The sequence below is a fragment of the Maniola jurtina genome, chromosome 1 (genome assembly GCF_905333055.1).
Source record: "Maniola jurtina chromosome 1, ilManJurt1.1, whole genome shotgun sequence".
In the NCBI taxonomy this organism is placed as follows: Eukaryota; Metazoa; Arthropoda; class Insecta; order Lepidoptera; family Nymphalidae; genus Maniola; species Maniola jurtina.
In genome coordinates this window covers 6904541-6924552 of record NC_060029.1, presented here as the reverse complement: position 1 = coordinate 6924552, position 20012 = coordinate 6904541, and the positions used below count along the sequence as shown (strand labels likewise).

The 20012-nt window shown below is 37.1% G+C and overlaps 2 protein-coding genes across 3 annotated transcripts in view; both read left to right on the top strand.

Moving 5' to 3' along the window:
• The first annotated feature begins 1076 nt into the window (after positions 1-1076).
• LOC123868287 (probable palmitoyltransferase ZDHHC24) lies at positions 1077-3527 on the top strand. The gene is made up of 2 exons (XM_045910736.1): positions 1077-1208; positions 1411-3527. The coding sequence occupies exon 2, from the start codon at positions 1498-1500 to the stop codon at positions 2344-2346; it is 849 nt and encodes a 282-aa protein (XP_045766692.1). The 5' UTR covers positions 1077-1208; positions 1411-1497; the 3' UTR covers positions 2347-3527.
• A 1586-nt stretch (positions 3528-5113) lies between these two features.
• The window catches only part of LOC123874511 (junctophilin-1), a 28147-nt gene continuing 13248 nt past the window's right edge, over positions 5114-20012 (top strand). The window contains exons 1-2 of one of the 2 annotated variants that reach the window (XM_045919953.1): positions 5114-5492; positions 15480-15691. In XM_045919953.1, coding sequence (XP_045775909.1) covers positions 5263-5492; positions 15480-15691 — 442 coding nt within the window. In that variant the 5' untranslated portion in view covers positions 5114-5262. The remainder of the gene's footprint in view (positions 5493-15479; positions 15692-20012) is intronic. The other variant, XM_045920041.1, reaches the window with a different exon arrangement.

Here is a 20012-nt window from a genome sequence, read left to right as displayed (position 1 = left end):
AGGAGTGGCTGGTTTTTGTGTTAGTTGGTGTTTTTTGGTGGTGGAACTGACTGAGAAGCGCTCTAAAGGGGCGCCGCGCGTATGTCGGCGGGCGCCGGCGCAGACAGAGTCCATACTTGTATAAATTCAATAACTTGAAAATATTACAAACTTGACATTGGCTAATCAGAGTAAAGCCAGATTTAAAGAAAAAAAAAAAAAAAAGATTACCATATATTTTTTTGCCGCCATTGTTCTGTCTGCCCGAGGCTCGAATCTTATGGTGGCTCCACATGCTTGCAACAAATAACAAGCACTGGCAAGTGTGTGGACGTTGCGTATATATTGGGTGGCCATGCCAAACACTGTATCACACTCTCAGACTAAATCTATGATCGAAGATCACACTAATATTATAAAGGCGAAAATTTGTGTGTATATGTTTGTTACTCTTTCACGCAAAAACTACTCGACGGATTTGGCTGTTTGGAATGGAGATAAATAATGTCCTGGATTAGCACATAGGCTACTTTTATCCCTGAAAATCCCAGGGTTCCCACGGGATTTCAAAAAACCTAAATCTACGTGGGTGAAGTCGCGGGCATAGGCTTGTAAAATATATTCTGTGGTGTTTGCCGATTGATATTGTTTGTTGCAAGCGTCTGAAAATTAAGAAGGAATATATTATATTATGCATCCATTACATCTAAGACACTTCAGTCAGTCAGAGCGACCAACGCTTGGACCTATGAATGAGGTGACAAAACTTTCCTGTCAGTGGCTTGGACCAACGGTTCTAGAGAATTGGTAACACTCTACCACAGCTCGTACTGTCAGATTAGAGGACATAGGATTCCCAACTCGGAATTATTTTATTATCCGTCTACGAGGATTTCATTTTCATAAGAGTACATTTCAGACATATTTCAGAGCATGAGATATCAATATTATCTGTGATTTAACTATTGGCAGCATTGCTCCTATGTGCTGATATGTTATTGGTCTGTGCTGTTAGCCACCTTCTGGTCTGTGTGGCCTTAAAAGGCTGTTATCCAGGGCCGTAAAATAAATTAAAAAAAAAAAGCAGCCATCAGCCATCTGTCAACGGCTGCCAACCAAAAAAATCCAATTCCAAAAGTACCTAGTTTTTGGGAGTTTAAAATAATTAATAAGTATTACATACTTAATTAACAAAATGTACAAAAAGCTTTCATAATTATTATGAGCAAGTAAGTTTTACACAAGGCCAAAGTATAATATACTTTAATAAAAAAACTTTTATACTATTTAAAGGTTAATCTTATTACTGTTATTTTATCTCTGTCAGGTCTAATAGTAGGTTGAAGTAGTATATGTATTCTTAATTTATTAATAAAAATTGGAGTCGTTAAAATATCATTTACTTACTATAATGTCTTGTTTATCTTACAGATGTAAAAATGAGAATTAATTTTGAATACATCAAAAAATATATATTTTACAAGTCACAGGAAGAAATTGGTGCTTTGAAGACCTAAAATGTTAATAACACTTGAAAGAGTCCAAAATAAACAAATTAAGCGATTTTTGGGTCATATTACATATCTAACTATAGTTTTATTATTAGTGCCAACATTTCTATACTTTGAGCTTTGTATTGTCCTGCCTGCAGTTGTTGAAATATGGTCAATTCAATATATTATACACTACATATGTGCTTCATTCCTCCTACTAAATATTATTGGCAACATGATATATGGCATGTTCACTAATACTACTATAAAAGGTAAATTTTTAGAAATAGCCCAAAAAAAGGACTGGACTATGTGCTCTGTGTGTGAGAGTTTGAGGCCGCCCCGTGCTTGGCACTGCACCATCTGTGATATATGTATTTTAAAAAGAGACCATCATTGTACATTTTTTGCATGTTGTGTAGGATACTACAACCACAGATATTTTATGTACTTTACATTGTATATATTCATAGCTATGATGTATTCATTCTATTTCAATGTAATATTTCTATCGCAGTTTGTTACTTGGAACCATGGCTTACTTTTAATTAGGTTCATATTTCCTCTTGCAAGCTTTGTTATAGAATTTAGTATTGAGAGCTTGTATATGTTTTTGGTTGTGATCAATTTTGTTGTGGGAATATTTACTGGCTTTCTGTTTCTATATCATTTTAATAATATTTTAAAAGGTCGACTAACTCCTGAAACAAAATTGGACAACATAGGTATCTCTTACAACCAGGGCTGGCAGCTAAATTTGATAGAGGTCTTTGGACAAAGATGGTATTTAACTTGGATTTCGCCATTTATTTCTAGTCCTTTACCAGGTGATGGTATTGAGTGGGTGCTTGAAGATAAGCACAAGCAATTTTGAAGCTATTTTTATTTACCATATTGAGTGGAGGTTGAAGGTAAACATAATTGTTTTTATAAAGAATTTTTACTTAAAGAGCAACTATTATTTTGTTAGGTGTCATCTACACTAGAGAGCAGCTTAGCGATGCTTTCCCATGATATTGCACTAACGGAGTGCATCCACATGTTATTATAATTTCTGTTAATGGCAAGTCACAGAGTAGAGATATCTATTTAACTTTTCATTATCAAGCTTTAAATTAGTTAACGTAAGTACGGTCGAACTCGGGAGTAACTATGCCGCAAAACTATTGCATCAAAAACCAGTCACACTTATGAACTTTTTCTATGAACGCGCCACACACACCGTACCACGCGAATACGATCATTAAGATGCTAAACGACTTACGGCCTTTGACTGTACATATAAATCGTTAAAACTCTCTAGTGTAAGTGGCACCTTGGAGTCTAATTATTATTATTTACAATATTTAATTAAGTTGTAAATACCTATACAATCTTAGACCAAATGCTCTGAGACTGCAATGCTTTATAAACTTAATGACAAAGCGAGTGATATTTTGCATAGATCCCAATAATATTTTATTCTTATACATACTCGTATTATGTAAAAAAGTAGTAGATAATATGTTACATTTGTATCTAAAGAAGGTGGATGCGACGGGTCTGCCCGCGAAATTCAAATTTAATTTGAACTTATTGATTTGTGTATGTACTTGTATCGACTAATTTGTGAGTTACAGTCGATACTAAGAGCTAATAAACCTGTGAAGATGATACTGCCATTGGCGCAATTAAAATGCCATAAGTCTATGTTGTCGTACAAATTGCGAAAAACCGAATTAAATTTGAATTTCGCGGGTACACCCATCACATACCTCTTCACATTCGTCTCTCTTCTACTCTTGTGCGTTTTGTATCTTGTTACTTGACTTATTCATCAGCGAAAACGAATTTTGTACGCCATGTAACATGCTAGGTAGCTTTATAATATAATATATAATATTATATTCTATGGTATTTAATATCATTGATAGAATCTAATGTACCTACTTAATTAAAGTTTAGTTAAACAAAAATAATGATGTTCTTATAAAGATGTTCATGGTACATGTAAGTATTAAAAATTAAAATATATTATTTTGCAATTTGACATTTATTTAATGAAATAAAAAAATATGTGAATTGAATACCTGATCTATTATTTTATCAATTTGTTCAACTTGTAAATACCAATAAAAAACCGGCCAAGTGTGAGTCAGACTCGCGCACCGAGGGTTCCGTACTCGGATATTTTTACCGACATTTTGCTCGATAAATCAAAAACTATTATGCAAAAAAATTAATTAAAATCTGTTTTAGAATGTAGGTACAGGTAAAGCCCTTTCATAATATGATACCATGAACCATAGACGTATTATCAGTTAGTACCTAGTACCTACCATTGATTTGATAATGGTTAGTACCGTAAAAGTAAGACTAGGTTTGCGAGTAGAATGTAGATACGCAGTCTAAAATGTTTTACACGTTGCAATAAATCACTGCCAACCATTACAATTGAGTTTGCATTAAAGTTTATCATCCAATGTTCTACTGAGTGAGTTTGCGCATCTTGTTGGTGTAAATTCACTAGTTATTTATCTGAATAGTTATTAAATGTTTGTACCTAGCTACACAATATGTTTAGATAGTCTTAAATATACCTATAGGTCGAGATGGCAATCGTGGTGGACGCCCCGCTAACCCAGTGCAGGATAGCGTAGGTGACGTAAGGGGTGTCTCCCCGCCTCGTACCCCGATTGCCATCTCGATCTGTTGCGTACTATACTCGAATATTTTTGATCTATACAAGTTAGGTAGTAGGTACCCCTTGACAGCGATCTCACTTGGTGGTAGGTGAAGTGATGATGATATCTGTGGTGATGATGCAGTCTAAGATGGAATCGGGCTAATTTGGAAGAGGTATGGCCTTGGATGAATCAAACACTGATGATGAAAAGTACATTTATGATTGTACTCAATCCTTACATATGGCTGTGAAACAAACATATCATCTGGACGAATCTTTAAAGGTTTCTTGTTTTTCTAAGAAGGCTTCTGCTTGGTCAAAAGATACCTAACATATTACATATTATATACCCGCTTCGGTCTCATAGACCGATATTGCCGTGTATGTATCTAGGTATTACCAGAAGTGCTATTCGTAAGTAAAATCTTTTTGCTGCAGTCAGATGCAGGGCAGTACCAACCACCAACAAATTATGAAGATACCAGGATGTTCATTGCAATAGACTTATACGTTTTTGAAAATAACGGAAATAATATTTGTCGGTCTGGTCTAAGAGACCAACGACCCGCGCCACCGCCGCCTAACAATGCCCTCATCGGTCTGATGGGGCGGCCGGCTATTCTCAATTTTTCTTTTTTCTAGCATTCTTCCTCTTCTGTCCTTCTACTTTTACACTCATTTTCTATGGCCTGCAATGACGAAGTGGGCTATCGATGCCCTTCTCTAACCTCTTACTCCTTTCCATTTGTCGGTAGATATTACAACTGTACAACTTGAACAGCTTTTTAAAGTTGGGGTTTTCGACGAGCCTACTTATAATTTATCAAATTTTGGAGTGTGTATTCGGAGGATACGTAGTTGATGCATAGCAGACAGCTTAGCTCGCATGTAGGTCGCGCTGTGCTGCGCTGTGGACGCGGCGTGGCGCGCAGTGCGCAGGGCGGGCGGGGCGCGGGGCGGGCGGCCGCGGCGCTGGCGGCAGTGCTCCTCGCGCAGGACCGGAGTGGTGTTCACTCGGCGGCGCGCCACGGCGCGACATGCCCAGCTGATGTTTATTTATACCGCGAGCTCGGCGGAGGGCGCGCGCGGGAGGCCCTCCCCTCCGCGGCACCACGGTTTCGCGTGATGCAGCCGAGCGAGCTAGCCGACACCGCGCACGCCGCTAGCGGAAATCCCCCGCAGAGTGGCCTCAACGGTGGCCGATTCGACTTTGACGATGGTGGGACGTATTGTGGCGGTTGGGAGGATGGCAAGGCCCACGGCCACGGAGTGTGTACCGGCCCGAAAGGACAGGGGGCGTACGCCGGCTCCTGGCACTTCGGTTTCGAAGTATCCGGCGTCTACACCTGGCCCAGGTGAGGTAGTGTCTCCGCCCGGGCCTCGCACATGCCCGAAACCCGCGTCCGAAGCCGCTCCAAAAATAGTCTGCTATTAATAATTGAGTTCGGTGTTTCGCTAGAAAACGCGTGTAACGGTGGTGAAAGTGCCTATCGGTCCAACCGCGAAGAAAATATTCGTATCGATCTGTAGCCATTGATAACGATAAGTGATAAGAGTAGGTATCGTGATGCTGAAGCCTTGATGTCAATTAACCTGTTGTCATTTTATAGACACATCCATTAAGGATTCAATAAAGAATGGTAGAGCAAAACGCAATTTCATAAATCGTAATTGAGAGCAGTAGGTAACTTGCAGCTGTCCAATGTCCCAATCACGGGAATTGGCATGTGACTTGAAATGAAACTAAAATGTGAATTGGTGGAATTTTGAATTAATTAACTGGTCAAATCGATTTGTATGATAATTCATAGAGAATCAGTTCATAATGTAGATTAACTTTAATAATATAATGGCAGTAAAATCATTCCTCTGCACTTTACGATGCTCAAGAAATTATATTACCTAAAACAATAGCCTCATTGAAAAGTTTCATCCTCTTTCTATTACACTTATTTGAAAGAATGATAATATTATACCGATATACCAAGTGAGATCCATTCCATTCGTTTAATTTATATCAGTAAGTAAAACTTCAATCAATTAGATAGATTAGAATTATCTTTGGAAGTTAATCACTATTGGGCCACAAAGCACACGCTTTCGTTATGACTAAATGTAATTATTTTTATCTTTTTAATAGCTATCGATATTTATCCACATAAGAGACGAGTAGCTACAGACATCGCAGTACGTGGCTCTGGCAGAATGCGTTACTGTGCCAGACCTTCCTATAAATCTCGGCGAACGCCTGTTCCCATCTAACCCACTTTCATCGGGTCGTTGCTCCATCAAAATAGGGAGCTCCCGACATTGTGGTTTTAAGTAAATCTAAATAGCGTACAGGCTTTTATGCTCTGAACGAATGGCGAATAGCGCATATTATGTATGTGAATATGTATAAATGAATTGAATTGTTTGTAAGTACAATGAACAGACGACCTATTGATATGGACTGGGTACCTAATACCCAATGACTTCTATAATATAGAAGTCATTGCTAATACCAATATCAATTGTAATCAATCAGTGTAGCCACCTATTTTCCGGATGCAGTAGATACTTTGTTTTTTTTTTTTCTTTATTTATTTAAGGGCTTTGATACATTTAAAAGTACATGTCAGCCCTATTATAATCTAATTAAATACAACAATACAACAAAATTCTTCACCTAACAAAATAAGTCTTTCTCACTACCCATAATTTGATTTAGAAAGCAGCCATGTGCAGATGTCATTATCCCCAAACCAAACCGAAATATACTTCATAATCTCCTCAATAATAAAACCAATAAATGCTTTAATCTTTTCTTCGAAAGTGCAGTCCGACAAATATATCTCTTTCAATTTTTGAATTAATTGAAAGAGATATATTTGCATAATAAAGCAGTAGATACTTAATTGCTCTATTAACAGCAAGTCTACTTGATGTGCTCTCAGCACAAATCGGAAACAAATATACCTACCCTTACTTAAATATATTTAATTAACTAATACAATTCATTTAACTTTACTTTTATAATTTTTAGAGTTCCGTACCAGAAAAGGAAAAAAGGAAACTATGTAGGATCACTTACGAAAACTCAAAAAGAGTGGTTGAATTTCATAGATATGTCGTTTTTCTTAAGTACCCTAAAACAGGTACCTACTTCGCGTAGATCTTACTCCAAAAAAATTATTAAAAAAACTGACTTCTAACTGTCGTGAACTGTGGCAGAGCGACGGGATGGAAACTTGAAATATTGACAATACTTAGGTTCAGTGTCCACTTAGGTACAAGAAAGGATTTCTGGGAATCCATTTCTAAGAGGCTTAAAAAGGGCATAAAAGTTTGTATAAAAGTATTTTTCATGTTAAATCCATGAAAATTGGTATTTGAGCTTTTGGTTTCAAGCAGGTCAAGTGCGAGTCGGACTCGCACACGAAGGGTTTCGTACCATCGTACAAGATATACGTACCTAAGTAACACTTTTATGTAGAAATCTGCAAGCAAATTATTTTTTTCGTGAACACTTTTTAATTTTTTCCCCGCAAATTCACAGTTTTTGGATTTTTTCCTAGCTGTGCTATAAAACCTACGTGCCAAATTTCGTGATTCTAGGTCAACGGGAAGTACCTTATAGGGTTTCTTGACAGACACAACAGACCGACAGACAGAGCGATAACAAAGTGTTCCTTGTTGTATAGAACCAGGCGTTAATTTGCGGAAGTCCATGATATACAAGGAAATGCAATTAGGTCTACATCTCCTGCGAATGCTCCGGTGGTGTCGCGTCGGGGCGAAACGTACGTCGAGTGGTTTGTCTGGTTAAGCGGATTATAGCAAGTTAAGCTTTTGGTTCCTTGTATGAAAGTGTTCCTTTTTCCTTTTGAGGTACGGAACCCTAAAATGAAAAAATATGTATTTCGGACTTCTCAGAATTTGTACCTCCAAGGGAGTTAAATGTGAAGGTTTTTTGAAAAGAATATTAGCCATGCTAATCATGACTAATATTCCCCTTTCCGCTCCGACTAAGCGTAAAGCTTGTACTAGTAGTAGGTACGACAATAGTGCATCGGGTGGGATTTGAACCGCCGACTTTTCAGAATTCAGTCCGCTCCTCAGACTCTAAACTGAATTTCTGAGGACGCTGGCATGCGATGCGCTTAAGGTTTTAGTCGGTGAGAGTCTGACATAACCTCCGTGCCTCCCCGGGTGCGGTTATATCCATGAGGATATCCCCAAGAAAAAAGGTAGGCAGTTAGGTACATAAACCTAAGTTCCTTCATTGTGGCTCTTCAAAGAGAAGTAATAAAAAAGCAAACTTTATATATTTTACGAAAACCACGTTTTCTTTAGTCAAAACTTTTCGGTTTGTAAGGTTGCTACATACCTTACTTTGTAATTACTTTATTTTGTAAAGAAAATTATTAAGTCTTCTAAGAAATTTTCTGAGTTTTGAAACGGCAAATCACCAGTTTCACGTAGGTGAATCGGGGAAATGAAGGTAACCATGACTGGTAGTACCTATATAGTTAGGACTTAGAAGAGTAATTATTAAGTATATGTTCCAGCTGTAACTACGTGCTGAATGTTAGGCTTTTTTCCCTTTGCATTAGATTCGAAAGTAGCCGTAGTACTTTTTGTATAAGGGATTGCGCACTAGACCAAAAATTCGTTTTCCGAAGCCGAGAATATCTGAATCACTTACAGTATGAACACTTACGCAATGCGTACCTACGCGGTACAATCTCGAGCCGTTGCGGGTCAAAGAATGTACGCAAACAACATACGTCGAAACGGACGCAGACGCAGTGTAAAATCGACATCCGAATTTGATCTACTAGACATTTCGAGAACTGAGAAGTAGAAATTTGAAAACAGCGATAAGATTTTCTACTAGGTTTTGTTAGGTAGGTACTTACCAACATTTTTTTTTACCGAAATCGATCTTATCACTAATCAACAAAGTAAGCACTTAGCTTTCTAACGGTGAAAGAATTATTCAAATCGGTTCAGTATTTTCGGTTAAGTTTACGGTTACAAACAAACAAATGTTTCCGTTTTAGTACAAAATAATAAATTTTCAGAAACTGCTAACCATAGGTATGTATAATCATGATGAACCCATCGCCGGCTCACTACAGAGCACGGGTCCCCTCTCAGAGTGTGAAGGGGCCTAGCCATAGTCTACCACGCTGGCTAAATACGGATTTGCCGACTTCACGTATCTTTGAGAACATTATGGAGAACTCTCAGGGATGCCGGTGTCCTTGTTATCTTTCACCGCTAATAAAAGTGATATTTAATTAAGTACTTAAAACACACATAGGTCCAAAAAGTTAGAGGTGCGTGCCCGAGATCGATTCACCGTTATAGCATTCTAATTTTTATTATAGCACTAGTGGATGTAGGTTTTTGAAGATCCCGTGGGAACTGTTTGGTTTTCCGGGATAAAAAGTTGTCTATGTCAATAACATGGACGCAAACTACCTCGGTACCAAATTTCATACACATCGGTTGAGCGGATGGGCGGATTTTCCGGGATAAAAAGTAGCCTATGTCCGTCCCCGGGATATAGTACCAAATTTCGTCAGAATCGGTTAAATTGTTAGGCTGTGAAAAGGTAACAGACAAACAGACAGACAGACACACTTTCGAATTTATAATATTAGTATGGAAGTATGGATGTATGCAATGTATGTAATAGGTATGGTTATTTTCTCTTGGCGCACTCTTACTTCATTAAAATACATTACTGGAATATAAAAATGTTAATTAACGCAAATCCAGACTAGAGGCATTTCAAATGTTGTTTCTGCTAAAGCTCGCGGAACACTTATTCGTTTATGTACCTATGTACCTAGTGGTATCGCATCGTACGCCGCCTCTGATTGACCTCGAGGACTTGGCCTCTTACTACAGTATGCGAGGATTAAAAATAATGAGGTGATTGACATAACTTCATACAAGAACAGATTTCTAAAGAGCAAGTAGGCAAGTATCATAATTACTGATATAGGTAGGTAATGCAGGTAGAAGCAAAAAGTAAGAGGACCTAACTGAGTAAAATGTTGTTGTCAATAAAATCATAGCTGCGTGCCTCTCCTTGTACGCCGATGACGAAGTTCTAAACACGTGTTAGGCTATGAATCATTTACATAGGTATGTTATTGACTAAAGTATTCTTTTTGTTTTTAACCCCCGACCCAAAAAGAGGGTGTTATAAGTTTGACGTGTGTATCTGTGTATCTGTCTGTGGCATCGTAGCTCCAAAACTAATGAACCGATTTTAATTTAGTTTTTTTTGTTTGAAAGGTGACTTGATCAAGAGTGTTCTTAGCTATAATCCACGAAAATCGGTTCAGCCGTTTGAAAGTTATCAGCTCTTTTTTAGTTACTGTAACCTTCACTTGTCGGGCGTGTTATAAATTTTTAATTTACACTTGTGAAATTATACTCATAGAGATGAGAAAGAGTAAACGATAGAGAAATTATTTATTTGAGTATCAGCGGCAGTAGGTACTACAAATTACCGCAACATTATAAAAATTTGTAGCAAAAAAAAGATGTTTTAATTCCGAGTAGTAAACGACGTCCTCGGGCCTAAACCATTGTCATTCGCGTGACAAGCAAGGTGCGTCAGGCGTGTGGGTGGTTGCCGCGGCCAACAGCCAACTTGTAGGTCATGTAATGTTGTTTAGTGATCGTGTTTGCGACTTTGTTTCGACGGCCAGAGACTGAAGTAGGAAATTTAGAGGTATTTGATACAAGTGTAAATTAAAAATTTATAACACCTCCGACAAATGAAGGTTACAGTAATTAGAAAAAAGCTGATAACTTTCAAACGGCTGAACCGATTTTCTTGGATTATAGCTAAGAACACTCTCGATTAAGCCACCTTTCAAACAAAAAAAAAAAACTAAATTAAAATTGGTTCATTAGTTTAGGAGCTACGATGCCACAGACAGATACACAGATACACACGTCAAACTTATAACACCCCTCTTTCTGGGTCGGGGGTTAAAAATTTGAGAGTTAGTATGGTGATTCGTGGTAAGTAAGTACTTCTGCGTTGTGTGATTATGACAACTTGAAACTACTAGGCTAGTACTACTTAGGTGCTAGGTGCTGCGTTCACAATTTTGGGATTTCGTGCCATTGTAAATACATGGTATGGAACAGGTACCTACCTATTATTAAGTTTGAATTTATGAAGTAGGTACAGAGGATGCTCGCATCTTCGTCCCCGTAGTTATACGTTATGAATGAACGAATGAATATAATACTCTTACTACTCAAAATTAATACAGAAAAAACACGTACAAAGCAAAGCAAATCCTACTTACCTAGGTTTTCAAAAATAACATTCGATCTCGATTTTCCGAGATAAAAGTAGCTTTTTTGCATCTGCACATACAAACTGCAGGATGCAAACTATCTCTGTGCCCAAATACCTAATTGATGTCCGCAAATTTATCCACGAGAATTTAATTTTTTATTCCGTGGAAACTCTTTGATATTCCGACAAAACGTAGCCTAGTCCATCCTTGGACTGTAAGATAACTCAGCACCTCGTCAAAATCGGTTAAACGGATGGTTTGTAACAACGTAGCATACATTTCCCGCTCAAGGACTTCATCATACCTAAGTATGCACGGTAGGTAGAGCTGTGGAGCTTACGAGCACGGGTTTAACTTGCAATATTCAGTTACAAATACGATACCGCAGAATATGTAACTGCGGTGCGTTATAAATAGCGTTTAGACTCGATTGGATCCGCCCGTAGAACAGACCGATCCATTATCTTACCGCAACTAATAAAAACTGAAAGGAATTTCAGTGTTACTCACGGCCCGTACATCTGTTGATGTTAACGGATACGGGATGCAGGTACCTATTACTTAGGTATATCTAGAGTTGTATATACCGACATGTTCAGCTATGGATTCAAACTGATTAGTTAGCTCTATTACATGTTAATAAACTCCGACCCAAAAAGAGGGGTGTTATAAGTTTGATGTGTGTATCCGTGTATCTGTCTTAAACTAATGAACCGAGTCCGATCTTAATTTAGTTTTTTTGTTTGAAATGTGGCTTGATCGAGAGTGTTCATAAAGCTATAATCCAAGAAAATCGGTTCAGCCGTTTGAAACTTATCAGCTCTTTTCTAGTTACTGTAACCTTCACTTGTCTGGGGTGTTAAATTTTTTTAATTTACACTTGTTATATTTGTTTTATACAGACTCACACTTGTGTTATTTATTATGTATATTATATATTGTAAATTTTATATAGGTATACGTTTTAATCACTAGCCATATTGTAAATGCTAAAGTGTGTTTCTATGTTGGTTGGTCCTTCAATCATGATGCAACAGAGCAAAGGTTCGACGTGATTTTAATGCATGGATATAGTTAAAGACTTGGAGAGTGCCTTAAGATACTTTTTATAGACAAATAAACTTATATATTTGGTTTCTGTATATGAATTGTTTAATGGGTGTGAATGTTTCTTTGGAGACAGTATGTGGTTTGTATGTTTTATGTGTGTGTTACCTGTTATTTTACTTTATAATACTGTGTGTCTCCAAAATAAAACAGAAATAAATAAATACATACCTACTAATCAAAGAGTACCCATAGGATTTTTAAAAATTTAGTAAATCCACACGAATGAAATCACGGGCATTAGCTAGTAACGACATAGGTAAATGTCGGTGCTTATCTAAGTAACAGATAAGTTAAAAAAAAACTGTATGCGTCCTAAAACAAAGTAACTTGGCTGGCGGACGATAAAATTAGGTTAGGTTAATAACTCATTGATTTAGATTACCTACCTAAAATTACCTATTTCGATTTTTTCTTCTTATTCAATTGCATTAATGTAAAAGTAAACGCAGCTGACGCAATGAATAATATCCCATATCTGATGATCAGTAGTAGATGCAGTTTACGAGATGGATCCGTTTTAATCACAGAATTCTAAATACTTATCTATTCTAAATTCCATGATTTATAATAATTGGTAAGAAAGTTGTCATTCAATGTAAGAGGCACTGTGACTATTATGTTATTAGTATTGAGCCATCACAATGCGAGAAAAAATTATTGGCAAAAGAGTTCCTAGCAACTCTTTAGGCATTGTTAAGGAATTGATCGGTTAGTAGATAGGTATTGAGCGGTCAAACGCTATCCTGCCAACTCTCCCGTACTTCCCAGTTCAAATAACAGTATTATGGGAAGAATTATTTTAAATAGCATTTCAGATGAAGGCTGTGGCCTCCATCACAATACTACGTTACCATTAAACGTTTAATGCGTATTGGCAGTTTAACGAGCAGAAAATAAGGAAAAACATAACAAGAAATATTATACTTCTTTCGACACACATTCCCACATTAACCTTATTATTGTTTAGGCTATATTTAGCCTGTTTATACAATCAGTATTAAGTTTTGTATATTATGTGAATGGTTTTCAAACAGAATCAAAGTACTTAAAACTAAAATAAAATTTTACTATTATTTATTAGTACCTTATAGTTGAGAATCTTCTACCGGACAACAAACGATGTTGTCGGGCAAAGATAATGAAGAGATAAATCGATATCTGGTTTAGTTTTAGAACTAGAAAATAATAAAATATACAATAAGTATTTAGAAATATTTATATTAGTTGGAATAATCTTATCAGCGTAGGTAAATAATAATAATTATTAGTACGAAGCGCGGCGCAGACATTCTACAGCACAACTCATAACAAATCAAACTTAAACTTAACCCTGTTTTGTTACAGCCATCGATTGTACCGCGAAAAACCGATTACAATATATTCAGTATTGCTGAAAGAAAAACTCAACAATCTATAAATCATGCTTCTTTTGCTATAACTATAATACATATGAAAATTAGGTATAGAAAACTATGTAACTATGTAACTAGTCAAAAAAACAATTTATCGTTATACATTTAGTTACGTAATAAAGTATGTAATTTAATAAAATTTCCATCAGCCTGTTTGCGTCCACCGCCTTCTGGAGAGCTTCGCCACCACACGCGGCTATTATACTAAGTACAGCTTTTTATTGGTATCTATTAGCCTTCATTATACGAGTATAATGTAAACATAGTATACGAGAGTAAACTCTGGTACAACTAAACGTTAGAATTGTGAATTGTCAATAGTGGACATAGTACGCGATAGTAAGTTCGGCGGAACACTCCGGTCGCATTTGATTACAAGTCGACCCTCCCCTGCTTCGTCTGGGTGGGCTTTTAGGTCTATTCCATGTAGGTATATACTTATGTAAATGTGATATATCACTAAACAATATTGCAATACATTAAACCTTCCTCGAGAACGATTTATTATTTTTCGGGATAACAAGTGTAAATTAAAAATTTATAACACCCCGACAAGTGAAGGTTACAGTAATTAGAAAAGAGCTGATAACTTTCCAACGGCTGAACCGATTTTCTTGGATTAGGTATAGCTAAGAACACTAGATCGATCAAGCCACCTTTCAAACAAAAAAAAACTAAATTAAAATCGGTTCATAAGTTTCTAAGAAACTACGATGCCACTTATAACACCCCTCCTTTTGGGACTGTCCTATATAATGACCCGGAGGAATTAGCTATATCAGCTCCTTAGGTATTCCAAGTGCGTTCACATCTCTGCTCAGCAGTATCACTGGTGAAGTGTGCATAGGCAGATAAATAGATAGATAGATAACAATTTATAGATCTAACTATAATAATGCTTCCTCCGATTAAAAATGCCAAAATATAGGTACTTGTTTAGTTGTAGGCACTGAAATAGTCCAGTTATCTACAGTTTTATTATAAGTAGGAAAGTACCTAGGTACATCTAAGCTGTTTAGGTGAGGCTGTAAATTAGGTAGGTACTTATATTTAAATGCAAAGAAGTAGTTAATGTTTTAGAGCTTAAAAGTGTAAATTATTTATCCGCGTAAGAAATAGCATACCGCAAGAAGGTGATTTTATGAAAATTCGGTGACGGATATGACGACATGTAGGCCCATTCTCACACGGGGTGACGCAAATCCGTTCTCGTCGCCGACGCAATTTATCATTTATCGCCATTTTGAAATTCTTTGCGATTGATTGGATCGAATTGTTCCATAATCGATATATTCTGGAGTTCCTTATGATAAAAAATTGTTCTTTTGAAACATCTAGAGTTCCTTGGGATTAAAATAAAAAACCGAGAGTTAATTTTTTTTAAAGTGGACACCATTTTACCTATAGCATTGGTAATAATTATTAGATACAAAAAGGAAAACTGTTGCCCCTATAGTTTCTACTAAAATAAGAAAGTAATGATGGAATTGTGTTTTTACAGTGGCAGTTCGTACGAGGGACAATGGCAGAACGGCAAACGGCATGGTCTCGGCGTCGAGTCGCGCGACCGCTGGTTGTACCGCGGGGAGTGGACGCAGGGCTACAAGGGCCGCTACGGCGTCCGGCAGAGCAGCACGAGCAATGCCAAATACGAGGGCACATGGGCGAACGGGCTTCAAGACGGATACGGCTCGGAGACATACGCGGATGGCGGTAAGCATTCATTACCAAGTACCAACCGTCGATATAGAATGTACTACCTAGTTCTTCCAAGAATGTACATATATAACATGTGTTATGGTATGTTGCAACCACTAGATTTCTCCGACATCAACGGTTGCATCGCAATCTGGCGCAAAGATTGTTCAGTCAGAGCGTGCCTCAAACGCAAACATTAGCGAGCTTAGTCTATGAGCCTATCACTATATGCACGTCTTTGTATAACGTTTAAGGGCGTCTGGCAGGGGGTTGCCACGATACTAAGTGTCTGGCAATGCATGACGTGATTTCTAATACTACTCCGAAGAAAAAATAAAAAAAAAATTACTTATACTTACTTTATGTGTAGATACTTTGATATAAGATTTTTTTACACCTTATTACCTGTTATATCCCAAAGCCACCATGATCCAATCTTAATAGTCGCTGATCAGTCTTCCCTGTGTTGGGAACAATACGCAGAGAAACTTCTAGCTTTTATAAAATAACGAAGGTATGGCCCTCGCCGGCTCTCAGTGCAATAGGTATATAATAATACTATTTACGTACACTAGATACGATACGATTGACAATGTGTTTTTGAAGCAACTTGACTATTCCCATTTTGATATACCACCATGCGACAGAAAAACAATTTTACTATAATATTTTAGCGTTTATGAGATACGTACTGGGGTTTTCGTTTTGAACTCTATCGTGTACAAATGGCAGCCCTATACTAATTTCATTGCCAAATTTTTTAAATACCGACAAAAATACTTCAGTTTACATGACCATGACGCTCTCATCTTGTATTTAGTAGTCTGAACATATTAGATTGTTTCAATCAGAGCAATTAACTCCAAAGCTTTCATAAAAATTATTGGCACGGCTTTCGGGTAGATACGCTATTTATAGAGCACCTATGCGGTTATACTGAATTACGCGAAACTGTCAACCAGTTGCTTGTTTGATAATAGTTGACTATCTACTATCTATAGTACGCAATCGGCGTGGGGACGCCTCGCACACCCGCACAGCCCCCGTGCTAACCGGTGCTGGATAGTTTGGGTGACGTTCAGGTGTGCGGGGCGTCCCCCCACCTCATGCCTCGATCGCCATCTCGTACACCTAATTTTATGCTTTAAATTTTTTTTTTTTTAATTATTGCACACTTCTTATTTTTAATACTAGGTATAATAAACTTCCAGCAGCAAAATCTCACACTTTTAAAACGTAGATAGATATAAAGCGTAAAGACTTACGGGAAGTTTAGTATGAATAACGCACGCACGCACACACACATACACACACACACACACACACACACACACACACACACACACACACACACACAGACACACACACACACACACAGTTTTAATTTTTGTACATCTCTTTGTTTTTATTGTTTTTCTTTATATTATTGTATACTCTGTTAAAATACTTGTCAATTAATTTTAAGAAGGTAATCTCATGTGGCCTTAAGTTTAACTTAGATTTATTATAATAATTATGTTGTATAACGCTGTTGATTACAATTGAATAATAAAAATAATAAAAATAAAAATAAAATAATTTTCTGCCCTGCGAAAATATCAATTCCCGCGCGCTATCATAGGGCGGCAATATCAACCGCGAGTGGGAATTGGTATTCCCGCAGGGCGGGAAATTATAGTTTGCCCTTGAGCTAAGGCTGATGAAAGGAATGAAGTTGCGCTCTATCTCGCTCACTTATACGGCCAACGAGCTGCCTAGCAATTATTGTTGTTTGTTCGTTTCACTTTTTGCTATTTATTTATTTCTCACGATGTGCAACGCCTACGGATTTTTCCAGATTGATGCATTTTTCAATGAAAAATACATCTTATCGAACGATAACTTACCCAATCGAGTGAATCGCCCGGCTGGTCCGTTATCCGTATGACTCATATCTTTTTGAAAAATACATCTTATCGAACGACAACTTACCGAATTGAGTGTTTTGAATCGCCCGGCAGAAGAACTTGAACATGTTATAGTGTCTCAATTTCTGGTTATTTATTTGGAAGCTTCGGTCATTGTAAACTCTCCTTCGTAAAGTGAGCGCAAAATCGCACCTCCTGCCGTGTGGTTCCTGGACCCTAGTATGACTTCTTGTATACGTAGGTATATTAGGTAGGTAGGTAACTATACATTAAAAGTAAAAGTTTCTTAAAGTCACACATAAAAAGCGGTGGTAGCTTAGTAGTTAGACGTCGGGGTTCGATTCCACCACTAACTTTTCGGAAAGCGCGTTTTAGGAAATTGAATATAACTTATTTTAACAGTGAAGGAAAACATCGTGAGGAAACCTGGATGCCCCAGCCTGAGAGTTTTCCATGATTTGCTTAAAGGTGTCTAAAGTCTATCAATCCGTACATGGCCAGCGCGCTAGACTACGGCCAAAACCGTTTTCATTCGGAGAGGAGACCCGTTCTCAGTAGTGGGCCAACGATGGGTTGATGATAATGATAAAAGAAACAGTTTTAAAATCTTTAACAGGCCACAACCATAACAAAACAAGCACTGAAGATTGTTATTCTTTGGAAGTATAAATGTTTCATAAAGAGAGCTTTTAAATTCGTCTGCACCGCTGCCTCCGTCGGCATCGGCTTAATAATAGCTTGCACATGAATATCACCTAATGACCTATATTATGAATGCGTGGACTAAAAAGAAACTCCCCTGCTTTGCGCAACGCACGCGCTCGGGAAACGTGTAGAAAATGTCCATATCTCATAATATAAACATTATTGTGCATATTCACATCACGCTTCTAGCGATGTTTCAAAATTTTTTAAAACAAATATTATTTTGTTGAATCTATGAAAATATTATACTGTGACTCTCATACCGTATTAGGAAAGTAGCATGACACACAATTTTTTTGTGGTTATGGTTTTAAAACTGATAAACTGCATAATTTTAACCGCCGTACTGCATGAACCTGCACTGTTAGACAGTTCTCACAGATGCTGGAGGTGTCTAGCGTTAACTGAAGCTGGATTGTGCAGCGCTGGGTTGAACCATTAACACTTTTTCTTGATCCGTATTTTTAAATGAAACAATAAAATATATCGTGGTAAATTAAAGTAGGTATACAATAATTGACGTCTGATTTCTATGTTCAACTTAATTATCTGATAACTGTAATCTGCTAATAATTCCTTAGATGGTTTTTAGCTTTATTACTGTTTGTTAAAAATTGTATGGTATCTTTAACAAATAACAAATAATAACATTCTAGCTTATGCCCGCCATTTCGTCCGCGTGGATTACACAAATTTCAATGTTTTTAGCGGATGTCTACGTTATAGAACGTACGAGTATATCGGTGCTGATAGTAATCAGCAGCCCGATCCGTCCACGTCTAGTAAGTAGTTTAAGCTCTGCGTTGATAGAGTAGTCAGTCAGTTTTTTCCTATATGTATTTAGATTACAGATAGATTGTAGTTAACTTTCGTTTCATGCTGTCGACACTGGATCTAAATCTCTTTTGGTCGGCTTTTTGGAATTCAAAAAGGAATGAACTACTTGTTCTCGTGTTCGTAGATCGCTCTACGATCTAATCTTCAGAAGCCATACCTTTTTACCGACCAATATACTCACAGATTAATGTGTGGCTTTCAAAACAACTTCTATGATAATAAGTAATTGTTAAATACAACATCGTAGAGGCATCTACGAAAAGTCTACGAGCTGATATTCTAAAGCAAATTTTTGTGACAAATTTCAAAATTATAAATTTCACGTATTTTTGAAGCAAAATACAGGGCCGTATGTTAAATCAGTAAGTAGCTTGGATAGAAGTGGGTAGTCTACTACAAAATCTTACAATGTATGAGCGATGAAAGCTTGTCCACGTGTTGCGCCTTGGCTAACCCCATATTAATTTAAGCCCTATATGATTCATCTAAACCTGTTATAAGTCATCACATTAATTCGTTAGTATGTAGGTATATTATGTTGGTTCTTAATAAGAGGATAAGCTCAGAAATACACGAAATCCATTAAAGAGGAGTTTCCCTAGCGCACTCTCCAGCGTTCTTTATACAAACGTAGTTTGGTTTTCATTTGAATATTAACTAATCAATCTCAGTGAAATTTTGGAGACTATATTAGAAGCTAATGTCCGTGGTTTACCTTCTTCTTCTTCTTCGTTGTAACACTCTTGACAGAACGGTCGTGGTCATCACGAAGTAACGTTAATTAATTAACGGTTTATTTTTATTTTTATTCCAATATACTTTTACAAGTGCTCTTTTTTAATGAAAATATTACAATAAAACTTAAAGCTAGCCTTATCTAATTACTA

Coding starts and splice junctions, on each gene's coding strand:
- LOC123868287 (XM_045910736.1), top strand. CDS start 1,498: ATGTTAATAACACTTGAAAGAGTCCAAAATAAACAAATTAAGCGATTT.